Genomic DNA, 17,561 nt, shown 5'->3' with positions numbered 1-17,561 from the left:
AGAAAAAGCATTTACAAAAGTATTCCTACTTGGTTTTTAAAGGAAGTAAATTAATTATGGTGCGCACGGGCCAGGTGCGGTAGCTCATGAACCTGTAATCCCAGCACTTTGTGAGGCTGAGGCGGGCAGATCACTTGAGGTCAGGAGTTCAAGACCAGCCTGGCCAACATGACAAAACCCTGTCTCTACTGAAAAAATAAATAAATAACAAAAATTAGCTGAGTATGATGGCGCATGCCTTTAATTCCAACTATTTAGGAGGCTGAGCTCAGCACGAGAATCGCTTGAACCCCTGAGGCGGAGGTTGCAGTGAGCTGAGATTGCGCCACTGCACTCCAGCTTGGGTGATGGAGTGAGACTCTGTCTCAAAAGGAAAATAATAAAAATAACGGTTCACCTACTGAATTAGTAAAGAAAAAAGTAAAATTGATGGTAAGAAAAAAATATGAACTTCATCCCAAGTATAGAGTAAAAGGTAAACTGGGAGAATCTTTTTCTGGGAAGCAATGTGACAACCCTGATTAAGATCCAGAAAAAGATTCTGACCTCTTGGCCTAGTAATTCTACTGTAGAGAATTTATCCTGAGGAAATAATCCGGCAGAAGAAATAAATCTCTGTGCAATTTGAATGTGTAAGTCAGTCAACCAGAGTGGGTGGACTGTTCTCCTTTATTTCTGTAAACGCATTCATTTTTACAACTTAAGAAAAAAAGGCTTAAGTAAGTAAAAGAAGTTACTGCATCTTTTCCTGCCCCCCAGCCAGCTGTTATATAGGGAATGTTTTCTCTGTGCCAGGGACTGGGCCAAGAACTTTATGTGCAGAACTTCAGTAGCTCTTCACCTCCTTGTGGCAACCTTGAGGTCAGTACTGGTCTTAAAGAAGCTCCTCTTAAAGGCATTCACTGATACCAGGGAGGCAGAGGCGAGTCTAGCACCACGTCTTCCACTGTGAAGGGACTGAGTCCCACAGCCCAGGCTAGGAGTCAGGTGCCTGCTCTAAGAGGACGTCGGTCATGATGAGGGCCTGGGCTCCACCAGAGACCAGGCCTTGTCCCCAGCACTTGGTACTGACTCAGTGGCATTGCACAGATCCCTCTGTGGACTGGGGCTAAGGATGCCTCTAGTGTAGGGTTTTGGAAGGTGTTTGGCTCTCAGGACAGCAGGATCTCTGTGGCATGTTCTAGATAGCACTTTCCTGATTTTGCACATCATAGAGTGCCCAGAGGAAGACTTGTCTCTGACATTCTCGATTAGCTGGGGCTCAGAACACCTGACAGGGCATCTTCAGGTTGGGAACTGGACGGCAGTCCTGATTCACGCTTGGTGGCACCATCTGTTTTTCTCCAGTTTTCTGATTCCCCAGCCTTCTTAAAGGCAACAGCCACCTCCCTTCGGATACCCAGGCCTCAGCTTTGGGGCTCCCCTTCCTCCCACCACCTGCCAGCGGGCTTTGATATTACCTTAGTGAATGCCCGAGTCTCAACAAAGAGGGGGCACAGGCTCTCACTTTGTGCCCAGCCACCCACTTGACATCCACACCTGATGTCTGTTGCGCATGTTCGGCCCAAATGCCCACATCCAACTGCTGATGTTCCCCCAAAACAGGCTGCACCCTTAGCTTTGCCATTGCTGGAAACTGCAATTCCCCTTTTCTTGTTTCTCAGCCCAAAGGCCCTGGAGGCATTCTGGACTCTTCATTCTTTTGACCCCACGCCACATCCATCAGCAAATTTGAGGAACACTCAGAACCTGTCCACTCCTCACCACCTCCACACTAACCGGCCTCAGCCGCTGTCATCCAAGTGACTGCAGCCACCCCTCTGAGGCCTCCTGCTTCTCCCTTCATCCCTCAACCTCTTCAACAAAACAGCTAGATTATCCTTTTATTTATTTATTTATGTTTGTTTGTTTTGAGACAGTGTCTCACTCTGTCACCCAGGCTGGAGTGCAGTGGGTGGCATGATCTCGGCTCATTGCAACCTCCGCCTCCCAGATTCAAATGATTCTCGTGCCTCAGCCTCCCAAGTAGCTGAGACTACAGGCACCTGCCACCATACCCAGCCAACTTTTTGTAATTTTAGTAGTGACAGGGTTTCATCATGTTGGCCAGGCTGTTCTCGAACTCCTGACCTCAAGTGATCCTCCCGCCTCAGTTTCCCAAAGTGCTGGGATTACAGGTGTGAGCCACTGTGCCTGGCCTGGATGATCCTTTTAGAATGTACATATCACTGCTCAAAACTCTACAGCAGCTCTTCAGCTCACTGCAAGCAAACGCCAAAGGCATGATGGATTCAAAGGGCTCTATGGGGTCTGGCCCCTACTCTGACCTCTCCTACTTGCCCTTGCACACTCTGACCCAGCCACATTCTCTCTTAGAGCCTTTGTGCTGTCTGTTCCCTCTGCCAAAAACACCCTTCCCCAGCATTCATATGGCTGAGCCTGTCCCTTAGTCAAATCTGCCCGTGTGTCCCCCAATCCCCGCAGTGCTGTCTACCTTTAGTCCTGAGACCTGCACTCCCCGGCAATCCTGCTCCCTCTTACCCTGCTAGACAGTTTTTCCACTGCATGCATTTATTGCCTTCTACATTTTCTTGTGTCATTCACTCCTTTATTGTGTGTATTGCTTACTTACGTTTTCCAACCTTGCTGGAACACAAGCCCCATGAGGGCAGATGTCTTGGTTTCCTTTGAATGTTTGTATAACCCCGACAGAACAGCGCTTAGCACATAGTGGGCCCTCAAAAAATGCGTTTAGAATATATGCCCTCTGTCCTGGCCCTCAGATGGCGGAGCATGCACCCATCTTGGGCTGGGGAAGGTCTGGCTGGCATCCAGCGTGTTCAGGAGGGAGACGTGGAGGAAGAGAAGTCTGACGTGGTGTGTCCTGGCTGCCTCTGCAGACCCACTGATTGTGAGAAGGGAGTTTTGATGTTGCTTCTATTTTGCCTTCTGAAGGCATCATCTTCATGTACATCTCTTGGCAGAGCTGGGTCTGCACAGCAGCAGGTGGGCCTCGGCTGCCTCCTCTCAGGGACAAGCCAAGGTTGCAGCAGAGAGCGGTTTCAGCAGCATCCCCTTTAGGGCATCAAGGCCCAGGCCACTGGTCTCACACACATCCTCTGTCCCCTCTTCACTGTGCCTTGCTCTGGGGTCCTGACACAGGAATCCAAGTGGCAGATGTGAGACAAGGGACAGGGTGGGGAACACTCCACCCACCATAACCTGGGCTGGAGGGTGCGGCACCCATGCCAAGGTACATGGATGGCTCAGCATGGCTTTGACTCCCTGCGTCCAGTTATCCTGCAAGTGCCTATAACTGAGACCAAGCAGGCAGCAGAGGGGCTGGGGAAGCTGGGGACCCACCCTCAGATAAAGAGGCCAACTCTTCCATTTGTAGGAGCCTCGAAGTGCCAGAAGATCAGATTTTCTCTTTTCCCACCCCCAGCCCACACCAGCCCCTGGCTGTGACTCCCTTGGGGAAATGTGGCAGCTGGATGGGGATCGTTTGCTCAGTGCTGGGGTCACGCTACTGCCCTGGCCGGGGCCTGAACAGGAGGGAAGGACGGTGAGCCCCAGGCTACTTCCCTTCCTGCTTTACGGGGTTGCTGCTGGGCTGCCTTCCCAGAAACTTAGAGTTCTTCCTGCCCACCTCATTCAGGGAAATGTGGGCATAGGTCCTGACTGTGCCCAAAGCTGGAGGCTCACAGCTGGCCAGACACGGTGCCTGTAGTGGCTGAACAAGAGGGAAGAAAAGAAGCAGGGTCCAAGAAAAGGCTTCAGACCTGCTGCTGTTAGCAAAGAGATTCAGCTTCCCTGCCACTCTGGAGCCCGCAGAGCTGTTGGGAAGATTCAGCATGTGCTCCCACCCCTCAGCTCAGTGGAGGAGACCTGGCATCCAGAGGGAGCCGTGTGCCAAGGGCTGGTGCCGGATAGCCGGCTGCCTGTGGCTGGCATTTCCCTGTGTCTGGCCCAGTGTCCAGGATGAGGCCTTCACGGGAGGAGCAGCTCAGCTCTGCTGAGGGCCATGGGGAAGGGGCTGAGGCTTTTGCACCACCTGCCAAAGGTTGCATCTTCCTTCAGGCTTACATTTTATTTTATTGGTCCCTGCATGAAGGCTGCTGCTAGGGCTGGCCAGAGCCCCTTGAGTGACGCCATCCGCCCTGGTTTGTGGGCAGTGGAGGGTGTGTCTGTGTGTATCTACGCACCTGCACACACAAGCCAGGCCCACTCCTGGAGGGAGTACAGCAAGGCAGGGCAGCCATGCCCCATGGCAGAGGAGGCAGAGGCCCAGGATTGCCCACCAATGTGTTCACCCCCTGAAGATCCGTGGACACCCATTTCCATGACTGCACTCTGAGGAGTCACTCTTAGAAGCCCCCTTGAGGGCAGCCAGCCCATCTTGGCACCTGTACCTTTTCTCTAAAGGGCCACACACTGAACAGGACTTTGGCACTGGCATTGACAAGCCTCCTTCCCAGAGCAATTGTGGCATCCTCTGGCAGTGGGTGGAAGGACTGCCTGCTGCAAGCATCTTCCTAGGGCCCTATCTTATCCCACTGGGGGCTTGTGGTATCCCCTCTTACAAGAGGGCCGGGAGGCCACTCTGCTCGGAATCCCAGACGTCTGCCTGTGAGTCTCAGATGCCCTCCCTGCCCTTCTCCAGCTGGGCTCTGTATCGAAAGGCATATGGCCCTTGCAAGTTACATTTTCCAGCTCCCTTGCAACTGGCTTCCTGTTATTTTGACCACTGGAAGTGCTGGCTGGGGGCTGGAGGGCAGGATCCAAGGGGAAGCCAGGATGTCCCTCCCAGCTCCCTGCCTTGCAGCAGTGTTGTGGCCTCTGCGCTCTGGTGGCACCAGCTTGTCCCCTTGTTCCTCTGCTGTGGAGGGACGGTGGCCTGCTGCTGCTCGTTCTGGGTTGCCTCATCATCCCTGTTTGGCTTTTGCTCTTTCAGCACCCCTGCAGTTCATTTCCTGTCTGGACACTTCTGTTGAACTCCCTGGCTTGACTCTGCCTTCCTGGCTGGATCCTGATCCTCTTAGTTTTGCTGCTTTCTTTCTTAACTTTTTTCTGCAGAGAGAACAGTGGACAGGGGCCAAAAGTGGCTCTGAACATTAGGAGCTGTGTAACGTTGGACAAGCGTGATAACTCCGCCAAGCCTTGGTCTCCTTTCCTGCAAAGTGAGGGTAACGGCAGCACATGGGAGGCCTATTGCGTTGTCATCTCCCTGGGTTCTGGGGGTAAGTGGAAGAGTCTCAGATTTGAGTAGAAAGCAGCAGCAATTTTACCAGCAGAACCAGGGAGCGCCACGCCTCTCCCTAACCCTGTGGCAGGGGCCTGGCCAGGAAAGGGCCTTGGGATCTGGCTGCTGAGAGCCATGTGTGAGGACGGACATTCCCCAGACCCTGTCTGGCTCTGCCTGTCCCTGCCTGTCCCAGGCTTGTAGGTAGGCCATGGACCCAGCACTTAGGATTTTTGGAGCCTCATCTTTCATCAGGGAGCAGGTATCAGGCCAGAGCTGAGATGAGGCTGAGGTGCTCAGTTCTGAGCAAAGCTGCTTCGTGCCACAGGCTGGCAGCAGCTGCTCTGCAGGGTGCTGGTCCTTCTCCTCACCCATGACCCCTGTGTCCCTCCTCTCTGGTCATCCCCCATCCCCTATTAGAGTTCTTGATTCTCCAAATGAGCAAAGATGACATCAAGCAAAGTCTTAAGCAAAGAGCAACCAGCCTTGGGGAGGCAGCAAGAGGGCTGGTGGTGTGGGCATGCAGCACAGGTGAGCACACCTGGCTCTTCACCTGGGGCTGGCCACAGGTGCAGCTGCTCTGTGCCCAGCAGCCAGTGGCCCAGCTGCAGGGACACCCAGCACCGTGTACTCCCTGGCTGGCCTGGTGGGCATTCTCTCTGGACTCCACTCTTTGCCACTCATGCAGTGACAATGCTAATGGCATTCTCTGAGGGCTGTTGGGATGCGAGGGTGGATGAAGGTGGAGTGCTCAGCAGCATGTGGGCACTTGATGAGTCAGGGTTGCTTTTGTTACTGTCCTTAGTATTATTTTCAGTATTTGTACTAGCACCACTAGTATTACTGCTGTTATATGGACACAGAGGGAGCTGTCTGTGAATGAAAAAAGATGTGTGGAAGTAGCCACTTGACGGGAGGAATTTCCTCCCAGGGGTGGCACTGAACCCCATAAAAACCCAGATAGCCATTGGCCTGATCCTTAGAGGGCAGACGTCAGGGAGGAGCTCGGCCTCCTTTGGGGCTTTTTGCCTGGGCCCCTTGGCAAAGGGGGCCCCAGAGAAAGTACGGGCTTCTTTTGTAGAGTCTCTACCTCAATACTGCCCCTGAGCTTCCCTGATGTTGGGGCTTGCTGTGAGACACGCTGGCCCTGGCCCTGTGCAGCGAGGGGCCATCCATCAGCCATGACCTTCACCCTCCTGGAGCCCAGGGAGCCAGGCTGAGCCCCAGCCTCTTCCATCTCTCCATGGAAGGAGGAAAGAGAAAAGTGGGATGCTGGGTGTTCCTCACAGGTTTGGTCTGGGCTCTGAGGCATGGGGACTGTGGGTCTGGTACCTCACAGCCTGGCGTGGCTAAGCTCACCTCGGCCACCTGCAGTCACCTCACCCACCACTAAGCCGCCCTGGACTCCACCACTCTCTCCCCTCATCCCCAAGCCCAGTCACAGCAGTGCCTCTAACCCAAAGCTGCTGTTGCATGGAAGTCCGATCTCCCTCCCCTTCTGCCTCTTCCATGCCTTGCTCTTACATGCTTTATCTTATCGCGTAGATATTTGTGAACATGCCTTATCTCCCTTGTGAGACAGAAAGAGGTCCTTGAAGGCAGGGATTGTGGTGGGAGGTTCATCCCCAAACCCCCAGCACAGGCCTGGGTCCGAGGAGGATGCAGTCAGCATCTATTGGATATACAAGCATTTGGGCACACAGCTCACAGGCATATACCTGTCTTTGCTCAGATAGAAGCCAGGCATGGAGCTGGGTCTTTGCACAGTCATTCTATGTAACAAGCCTCCCAAGTCTCACTGGCATAGATGGCACCTATTTTCTTGCTCAGGAGCCTGTGGGTTGACTGAGTAGCTCGGCTTCAAGCTGTAGGTATAAGGGCGAGGGAGGCTCCCCTGGGATTGGCTGGGCTGGACTCCAGGCTATAGGTTAGCTCTGGGTCTGCTCCATGCATCCTCCATCAGGGACCCTGACTGAAGGGGTGGTGGCCACCTGGGACAAGCTCTTTTCATGGTAACCTAGCAGGAGCATGATTGACAGCCAACCAGCAAGCCCACTTAAAGCCTCTGCTCATGTCCCATTCATAAGTTGCCACAGGTCAAAGCAAGCTTTGCCGCCAAGCCTTGCATCCATGGGGTAGGGCTACACACCCCACCAGTTCCAGTGGGAAGGACTGGAAAGTCACAGGACAAAGCACAACTCTGTTATAGGGAAGAACTGGGAGCGCTTTCCAGCCAAAACTCCCAGCACGAAGGTCACGCAAAACAGTGTCCATGCGTGGTTCTGTGTTCACAGACACACAGACTGATCCCCGTCCTCTGACAGAATAGATGACCATGTGCTGGTGTTTTAACCTCTTTGTGCTTGAGTTTTCTTTTTCTTTTTTTTTAATGTATATATATATATTTTATTACATTTTAGGTTCTGGGGTACATGTGAAAAACATGTAGGATTGTTGCATAGGTACATACATGGCAATGTGGTTTGCTGCCTCCATCCCCATCACCTATATCTGGCATTTCTCCCCATGTTATCCCTCCCCAACTCCCCACCCCCTGCTGTCCCTCCCCTAGTCCCCCCCAAAAGACCCCAGTGTGTGATGCTCCCCTCCCTGTGTCCATGTGTTCTCATTGTTCAACACCCGCCTATGAGTGAGAACATGTGGTGTTTGATTTTGTGTTCTTGTGTCAGTTTGCTGAGAATGATGGTTTCCAGATTCATCCATGTCCCTACAAAGGACATGAACTCATTGTTTTTCATGGCTGCATAGTATTCTGTGGTGTATATGTGCCACATTTTCCCTGTCCAGTCTATCATTGATGGGCATTTGGGTTGGTTCCAAGTCTTTGCTATTGTAAACAGTGCTGCAATGAACATTTGTGTGCATGTGTCCTTATAATAGAATGATTTATAATCCTTTGGATATATACCCAGTAATGGAATTGCTGGGTTGAATGGAATTTCCATGTCTAGATCCTTGAGGAATCGCCACACTGTCTTCCACAATGGTTGAACTAATTTACACTCCCATCAACAGTGTAAAAGTGTTCCTATTTCTCCACATCCTCTCTGGCATCTGTTGTCTCCAGATTTTTTAATGATCACTATTCTAACTGGCATGAGATGGTATCTCAATGTGGTTTTGGTTTGCATTTCTCTAATGACCAGTGATGATGAGCATTTTTTCATATGTTTGTTGGCCTCATATATGTCTTCTTTTGTAAAGTGTCTGTTCATATCCTTCGCCCACTTTTGAATGGGCTTGTTTGTTTTTTTCTTCTAAATCTGTTTTAGTTCTTTGTAGATTCTGGATATTAGCCCTTTGTCAGATGGGTAGATGGCAAAAATATTTTCCCATTCTGTTGGTTGCCAGTTCACTCTAATGATTGTTTCTTTTGCTGTGCAGAAGCTCTGGAGTTTAATTAGGTCCCATTTGTCTATTTTGGCTTTTGTTGCCAATGCTTTTGGTGTTTTAGTCATGAAGTCCTTGCCTATGCCTATATCCTGAATGGTTTTGCCTAGGTTTTCTTCTAGGGTTTTATGGTGGTCTGCCTCAGTAATGGCAGACTGCCTTGGTAGTGGTGGACTGCCTTGGTAATGTCAGATGACCTGCCCCCTACAGAGCTGGACCGTCCCAGGTCCAGCTGTGCTTGCTGTGAAACTCTCAATCCAGAGTGTTTCAGATTGCTGGTCTTTGTGTGGGTGGGACCGGCCAAGCCAGATCACCTGGCTCCCTGTTTCAGTCCTCTTGTTTTCAGTTGAACAGGAGACTCTGTCTTCCAGGCGTTCCAGTTGCCAGTTGAAATGATGCCCGGATTTGTGTGAGTTTTTGTCTGGAGACCCGCTGCACCAGCTGTTTCCACACTGGCGACTCATGGCGCTTTTCCACCCGGGAGTCTGGTCTGTGGGCAGTAAAAATTCATTTGGAAATGCGGTGATTACTCACCCTCTGTGTTTTCACCGGGAACTGCAATCCAGGGCTGTTCCTATTCGGCCATCTTGGATCGCTTCCTGTGCTTGAGTTTTCTCAGCAGGAAAATGGGGGTAATAACAATGCTTTTCTGAGAGTATCGTGTGACATTTAATAGACTTAATACATATCAAATGCTCTAACAATCCTTGGTATGTATTGCACATACAATAAGAGTAAGCTGCTACTGCTTTTATTATGACTAATGCTGCCACCATCACCACCATTGCCATGTCATTATTATTATGTAGCAAAGCATCTGATTATATTCCTCAAATGCCTTCCATCCCCAGTTACACTAATTTAGAAGTGTAGACATGCGCACACAGCAAGCATCTACATACACCAGGGGCTACAAACTAGCAACCCACTTGCTCAGTCTGCTGCAGACATGTTTTCTTTTGATCTATATGATATTTTAAGACAAGGTATTTCACATAAAAATCAAAATGTCTTGTTCATCTTCACAGGTGGTAAATACAGTTAGGGAAGAGATTCTATCTCCCAGAGAGAATTCATAGGTACAAAATGAGAGGGCTCAGGTGGATGCATGGAGAACCTAGTTGTTGAAGGACTGGCTGGAATCCTGGATGGCAGAGAGAAGGTGTCCCCGGGAGCAGGGAGGGGGCAGGCTCAAGGACCGCAGGAGGACCCCCAACGTCCTGTGAATTGGACTTAGCAACAAGAAGGCCACTGCAGACTGTGCCGGGGGCAGTTTGGGAGCGGCGGAGGCACAGGCATGATTATAGGAATTGGGGGTTGATAAAGAAGAGGAGAGAGAGGAGTGTAGCCAAGCCTTCCAGGAAGCTTGGCTGGGAAGGAAGAAGAAAGAGTAGGCTGGGGCTGGGAGTGAGGAATGGGATTAAAAGGAGTTTTGGCAAAACAGGAGGCTTTCAGCATATTTAAATACAGACAGGAAAGGTTCAGTAGACAAAAGAGAACACAAGAATGATGCTGCAGAGAGGGAGGAGGGAAGTGAGAGGGAGCCAAGTTCAGGTGAAGGCTCCACCTTAGGAAGGAAAAGTGACACCTGTTCTCTGGACACTGTCCCGGGAGATGAGGTCACCCAGCTAGTTAGTGGCCAAGACAGAGCTGGGTGCATTCATTCATGAACTCATTCAGCAGACAGTCACTGAATGCCTACCCTTCGCCAGGGACCACCCTAGCAACAAATGAAACAGACAAAAATCACTGCTTACATTCTAGTCACAGAAGAGACAATAAACAAAATGAAAAAGAAAATTGTATAGTTCATCGGAGGCTGAGACACACTATGAATAAAAATCATGGGGAGTGGAGCGCACTGAGGCCACGGGCTGCAATTTTAAATAGGATGGTCAGGGCAGGTGACGTTCAACCAAGGACTCGAAGACAACCACTGAGTGAGTGAGGCCTGCAGGGGAACGTCTGGGAATAACACCTTCCAGGCAGAAGCAAGAGCAGCACAAGGGGTCCGAGAAGGGCGTGTGCCCAGAGTGTGGGAGGAGCATCAAGGAGGTGCCATGGGTAGGGCAGGGCCAGCCTGGGGCCAGTGCTAGGGGACAGGTTTTAGCAGGGTCACCCTGGCTGCTGTGTTGAGAATAGACTGAGGGGTCCGGCACAGCAAGAGGGCAGGGATGGAGGCCGAGCAGAGGCCGTTTCTACGATCCAAGCAACAGATGATGGTGCCCGGACCAGGGGTAGGAAGGTGGCGAGAGGGGTCTGGATTCCTGACATGTTTTGAGGGCAGACCCATCAGGATCGGCCAGTGGCTCTAATGAAGAATGAAAGAACAAGAGCAGTCTAAGGTGCTGGTGAGGTGTTGGCTGCAGTCACAGGAAGCCAAAGTTGCAATTTACTGAAAGGGGGAAGGCTGTGGGCAGGACATGCTGGGTGAGGGGAGAAGATGAAGACCTCCATTCGGACGTGTTGAGTTTGACATGTCTGTTAGACATCCGGATGGAGAGGCAAGTGAGCAGTGGTCTCTGTAAGTCTAGAGTTGGGAGTGTCCAGGCTGGAGACAGAGATCTGGGAGTCATTGTTGTCTAGGGTTATTTAAAGCCATGAGACCAGATGGGAGCATCAGGAGCATGAGTGCAGACAGAGAAGAAAAAAGGTTCAGAGACTGAGCCCCGGAATCTCTCAGTGTTACAAGGTCAAGGGGAGAGGATGGAACCAGCAGAGGAATTGAAGGAGCTAGCCAGTGAAGTAGGGGCTGGGGGGCTGGGCAGGCCATGCCATCCTAGAGGCTGAGAGCTGTTTCTAGGAGGGAGTGACCAGCTGGGTTAAATGCTGCCACTGTGTCACATAGTCAAATAGGATGAGAACTGTGATGTTACCACTGGATTTAGCAACATGTTGGATGTTGCCATCTTGACAGCAGCAGTTCAGAGGCTGGTTAGCCCAGAATGGGCCCTCTGAGCATTTCAGGACCTTCCCTGTGGATTAAGTGGGATGATCTGTGCATTCGTGCCTTGCACGTAGGAGGCGTGCTCTGAATGCCTGGGCTTCTGGTGGGCTCAGGGGTGAGGGTCCCAGCAGTGGCACAGAGGACAGGGCCAGCTTTGGAGGGTCCAAATAGACCCCAGGCCTGCAGGGGCCCTGAGCCCCTGGAGGAGTCCTGCCGGGCCATTCATTCGCACCATCTCTCTAGACCCTGCTCTCCTCTCAGCAGATGAGCCCACCTCCCCCAAGAAGCCGAAGAGCATCTCTGAGCCACAGCACAGTGATGCGGAAGGAGACGCCGCCTCTCCCCTGCCCTCCGAGTGGACCTCGGTGAGGATCAGCCCTGGGGAGGATGCAGCTGGACAGGATGTGCTGGCTGTGTGTGTCCTGGTCACCAGCGAGGACAGCAGGTATGTTCAGGCTGCTGCCAGATGGGGACAGAACTGGAGTTGGAGGAAGGGAATTGCATTTGGGATTGGGTCTTCTCTCTTCTCACTTGCAGTGTGGACTCTCTGCCTCCATTTCCTCATCTGTAAAATGGGGACAATCATAGTACCCATCTCAGAGGGAGTTGTAAGATTCACAGAATTCATATGTATTAAGGGTATAGAACAGTGCCCACACACCATAAGCTAAACTGTAAGTGTTAGCAGTTATTATTTTCTCAGGAAGGGAAAGAGCCTGGACCCACGTTCTTCTCAGGAGGCAGTTGTCATGCTGTCTGCAGTGAGGGGTGCAGAATGGTGTCACCTGCCCCTCGGGCCTGCCCACTGCAAGATGGTGATGCATAGGGCTGGGCAGGCTAGGACGCAGGGTGGGGGACATGAGGAGTGAAGCCCTGGTGTTGTAGGTGACTATCTCTCCGAGCACTGTCCTCATCCCCTGCATCAGAATCACCTGGCGTGGTTATTAGACATGCAGACTCCAGGATTCCCCCAGATGCACTGAATTCACTCAAGAGGTACGTCAACAGCAGGTATTGATTGCTTGTTACATACTAGACTCTGAGGATACAGAAGTGAACAGCACAAGACAAGCTCCTTGCTTTCCCACGGCTTTTGTAACATTGGGAGCCAGCGAGGAAGCAAGTGAGTAGTTAAACAAGAAAAGCATCACATATGCGTCAGGTCAAGAGATAAAACAGACACATGCTATGGAGTGTCTGGTCAGCTGCCTTAGACTGAGTGGCCAGGAAAAGGCCTCTGCAGCAGTTATTGATGCCTGCAATAATGCTGAGTGACAAACCAGCCCCAAAATGAGTGACTTAAACCAGCCACCATTTATTACACCATGATTGTGTAAGAAAGCAGACCAGAGTAAGCCAAGCCTGACCAAGTAAGCCAGACACAGCTGGGCAGTTCTGGCCTTCGTGGGCTCACCTGTGAGTTTGGGCCAGCAGGTTCTGCTTTGGAGCCTGAACGTCAGCTGGGGTGACAGAGAGCTATTGGGCCGTGGGTCTTTCATCCTCCAACTGGCAGCCCAGGCTTGTTCCCATGGCCTTAAGAGAAAGAGGGGAGCCATCCATTATCGCCTGAGGCCCAGGCTTGGCAATGCACAGTGCTATTCCTGTTGCATCTGATTGGCTACAGCATGTCACAAGGCCTGAACAGATTGAAGAGGTGGGGAATAGGCTGCACTCTTTAGGGAAAGAGCTGCAAAGCCCCCATTGCAAAGGGTGTGGATCTAAGGGGAATGATTGCAACCACCTTTGCAGACAAATTCCCACAGTCTCCCAGAGGAAGTGACTTTTTTTTGAGACAGAGTCTCACTCTGCCACCCAGGCTGGAGTGTAGTGGTACGATCTCAGCTCGCTGCAACCTCCACCTCCTGGGTTCAAGCAATCCCCTGCCTCAGCCTCCCAAGTAGCTGGGATTACAGGCACCCACCACCACACCTGGCTAATTTTTGTATTTTTAGTAGAGACGGGGTTTCACCATCTTGGCCAGGCCGGTGTTGAACTCTTGACCTCATGATCCACTCATCTTGGCCTCCCAAAGTGCTGGGATTACAGGTGTGAGCTACAGTGCCCGACAGGAGGTGACATTTAAGCTGAAAATTGGTTGACAAGAAGGGACAGCCAAGGGAGAAGGGGAATGCAGGAAGTGACAACAGCGAATGACAGGCCCCGGGGTGAGAGTGAGCCTGTCTCAGAGGTAAGAGAAGGTCTGTGCGGCAGGTACACCCTAAGGGGGAGAAGGATAAGAGACTACACCAGAAAGGAAGACAGGAGCCTGGCTTGTAAGACAAGGTAAATTGTATTCTAGGTATTCAGTCATGCATTGCTTAAGAGTCGAGATGTGTTCTAAGAAATGTGTTATGAGGTGATTCTGCCATTATGTGAGCATGATGGAGATATTTACGCAAACCTAGATGGGACGCTCACTCCACACCTGGGCTATATGCTGTAACCTATTGCTCCCAGACTACAAACCTGTATGGTGCATTACTGTACTGAATACTATCAGCAATTGTAACGCAATGGTAAGTATTTGTGAATCTAAACGCATCTGAACATAGAAAAGGTATAGTAAAAACACAATATAATACATAAAAAAAGGGCACACTTGTATAGGGCACTTACTGTGACTAGAGCTCACAGGACTGGAAGCTGCTCTGGGTGGTGAGTGAGTGGTGAGTGAATGTGAAGGCTGGGACGTCACTGTAACTGCTGTATACTTTATCCCACTGTGCACTTAGGCTACCCTACACTTATTTGAAAAATATTTTTCTTTCTTCAATAATAAATTGGCTTACTATAACTTTGTTACTTTCTAAACTTTTTAACTCTATTGTAATAACACAGCAAAAAACACACATTGAATAGCTGAAAAAATATTTTCTTTCTTTATATCCTTATTCTATAAGCTTTTTTCTATTTTTAAATTTATGTATTTATTCTTTACTTTTTAACTGGCGGCAGTGCTGTAGGTTTTACACCAGCATCACCGCAAACACATGAGTGATGCCTTTCCCTACGATGTTAACGAGGGCTGTGACGTCAATAGGTGATAGGAATTTTTCCACTCTGTTGTAATCTTATGGGACCACCATCATATATGGGTTATATCGCTGACTAAAACGTCTTTATGAAAGACATGACTGTAATTCCAAGGATTTTTAAGTAGAAGAGTGACATCTCATTTATAGTTTTCACAGATCAGCAGGCCCTGCTTTGGGAAATGGATGAGGCAGGGTTGTGTGAGGATGAACACAGGAAGAGCAGGTGGGAGTCTGCAGCTTGGGGACAGGGGGTGGGGCCAGTGGAGATGGATTTGCTAGTGGACTGCATGAGAGGGAAAGAGAATTTCAGGGCAATTCCAAGAATTTTTCCAGAGTGACTGAATGGCTGGTATGGTCATTTGCAAAGTTATCTTGAGGTGGGGAAGATTTCAGAGAAGGTGCAGGTTAGTGGAGAAAATCAAGAGTTCTGTTTGGGACACATTGGGTTTGAGATGCCGGTGTCTGTGTGGATGTCAAGTAAGCAGTCGAATATGTAAGTGTGAAGTTCTGGGAGGCAGGGCTGGAGATGGCGATTTTAGAGGCTATTAAAGCCCTGGGCTCTGATGAGTTGCTTCCAGAGTAAGAATATCTTCCTGTAGATAATTGAATCCCTACCAGTTATTTAAGGCCCATGTTAAATACTACCCACCTGCTACCTCCACTCAGGTAGAATTTTCCGTTCTTTCATCCATTCCATGAGGAAGAGAGCAGTATTTAAATGCCTGAACTTTCAGGACCAAGTCCCTAATGATGAGCTTACCTGGCCAGAGAGACCTGAGGGCTCATGCTCTGGGACAGGTGCAGGTGAGCAGAGCAGTCTTCATTCAAACAGCTCCTCATGCACTGCTGGGCCCCTTTCTTCTGCTCTGAGCCAAGCCTGTGTTGTTCAGCTCTGGCTGCCATAACAAAGCTGTACAGATCAGGCTGTTTAAACAACAATGTATTTTCTCACTGATTGGGAGGCTGGAAGTCCGAGATCAAGGTGTGGGCAGGGCTGGTTCCTACGGTGGGACTGGAGGGAAGGTAGGTTCCAGCCTCCCTTCTGAACTTGTCGATGACGTCTTCCTGTTCACACAGTGTTTTCCTTCTGTGCGTGTCTGTGTCCACATTTCCTCCTCTTATAAAGATATCAGGTGTGCTGGACAAGGGCCCACCTAATGACCTCATTGCACCTTAATGACCTCCTTCAAGGCCTTAGCTCTAGATGCAGTCACACCTGAAGGTACTTGGGGTTAGGACTTCAGCATAAGTTTTCAGGAAACAATTCAACACACTGCAAAGTCCAAAGCTGGGCTCTGGGCACACAGAACTAAGCCCAGGCTCCCCAGGTGCGCTGGAGGAGTGCTGGGTAGTGTGGGTGTGTTAGGGTGTGGGTTCCAGGGCCCCTGACTCATCCACCCGCTCCTTCCTCCTTCCAGCTCTGACACAGAGTCTGACTATGGTGGCCGCGAGCCCTCCCGCCCAGAGCCCTGTGAAGAGAAACCCCGGTCAGCACCCTTGTCTCTACCGCATGCCTCCCTGAGGAAGGCCCTGAGCAGAGTGGTCGCTCCACAGTGCCCTGAGGAGCCCAAAGCTGTGCATGGTGAGCAGAGAGCCCGCAGGGCTTGATTCTGGGAAGCGGGGAGGGAGCAGAGACCCTCACAGACGAATTTCCCTCATGGAAGACCAGGTGACAGAAGGCCTCGCCCTCAGGCTCAAAGGCAGTGGGGCTAGGACCTTTGGGGAGACTGAGGCAAGTGACAGTGAGGGGACTGGACCCAGGCCTGACTTCCCGCTCCATGAAAGCTTTGGAATCCCAGTGGGGAGGATGTCATGGGGCCTGGCCAGTGTGGTATATCACAGGCCGGCAGGGATAAGGGGCCCGCAGGTTCCTCTTGCCTGGAGCGCTGCTCTCCCTCCTGTCTCCTGTGTGGGCATCTCTTTAGGGGCCCCTCCATCACCCACAGCCCCTGAGGGAAGGGAGCTGGGTCCGGTTGCTGTCAGGCAGCATGCGACCCTGGACAGCATCATCTCCCTGGGACCACCTGACAGCACCGGGGCCATTTCCGGTGTTTGGGGCTTGTGGGATGGACCCAAACGATTCTACACAACAATTAATGCACTTTTACTGCGTACCTGTAATGGGCCAGGACTTTTCCCATATGTGGCCCCATCCCATCCCAGGATGACCCTGTGGGGTAAGTAGTGTGAAGCTTGTTCCACAGGTGAGCAAACAGGTTGAGTGCTCTCTCAAAGTCTCAGCCAGGGCTGGTGACACCCCCCAGCCACCACCGCCCAAGCTCTGGCCTACTTAGCAGCCCAGCTTGTGTTTAATACAAAGGTGACCTAGAATTGGGTGTTTTGATTCAGTCAACAACTTGGGACCAAATCTTCTGACTTATGGGCAACTTCTGGGCGAGCCTGGGAAGAAACGGGCTAACCTGACGGTAACTTGCTGCCAACTGGCCTCACAGCCTTAGCTGCCCTGGGAGAGCTGGAGCTCAACTTGTCCTGCACCGCTATCTGGTGGCCAAGAGCAGAATTGCCACCTGGTCCATGAAATGTTCCCAGGAGTGATGGTTTCCCAGGAAGACCAGGACTAGGGCAGAAAGAACTCAATAGGTATTTTTAAATCCTGGAAATGTTGAATTTTACCCTTGTATTTCTTTTTAAAGTGAGACTTTAAAAAGAAGGACAGATTATTATCCAAACACATTTGTTGAGTACCATTTGCGGGGCTGTGCAGAAAGTCTCAGCACTGACACTGAACCAAGTACTCTCCTGTGCCCAGCTGGGTCCAGCCCTGCCTCCAGTTACCATGTGGCCTTGGTGTACCCTTTCATCCCCCTGGGCTCCAGCTCCCCATTTCCAGATATGAAATCAGGCTGCCTTTCATCCCTTCTCTCCATTTCCCATTCAATTGCCAGAGGGTTTTAGGCAACTTACA

General features: G+C 50.9%; 1 protein-coding gene across 1 annotated transcript in view; it reads left to right on the top strand.

Moving 5' to 3' along the window:
* MICAL2 (microtubule associated monooxygenase, calponin and LIM domain containing 2) overlaps nt 1-17,561 on the top strand; it is a 250,253-nt gene that overhangs the window by 154,783 nt on the left and 77,909 nt on the right. The window contains exons 26-27 of the mRNA XM_064365173.1: nt 11,865-12,045; nt 16,054-16,217. Coding sequence (XP_064221243.1) covers nt 11,865-12,045; nt 16,054-16,217 — 345 coding nt within the window. The remainder of the gene's footprint in view (nt 1-11,864; nt 12,046-16,053; nt 16,218-17,561) is intronic.

Source organism: Aotus nancymaae, unplaced genomic scaffold, assembly GCF_030222135.1.
Source record: "Aotus nancymaae isolate 86718 unplaced genomic scaffold, 86718_ANA_hifiasm-v0.15.2.pri h1tg000059l, whole genome shotgun sequence".
NCBI lineage: Eukaryota > Metazoa > Chordata > Mammalia > Primates > Aotidae > Aotus > Aotus nancymaae.
This window is presented reverse-complemented; position numbering and strand designations above follow the sequence as displayed.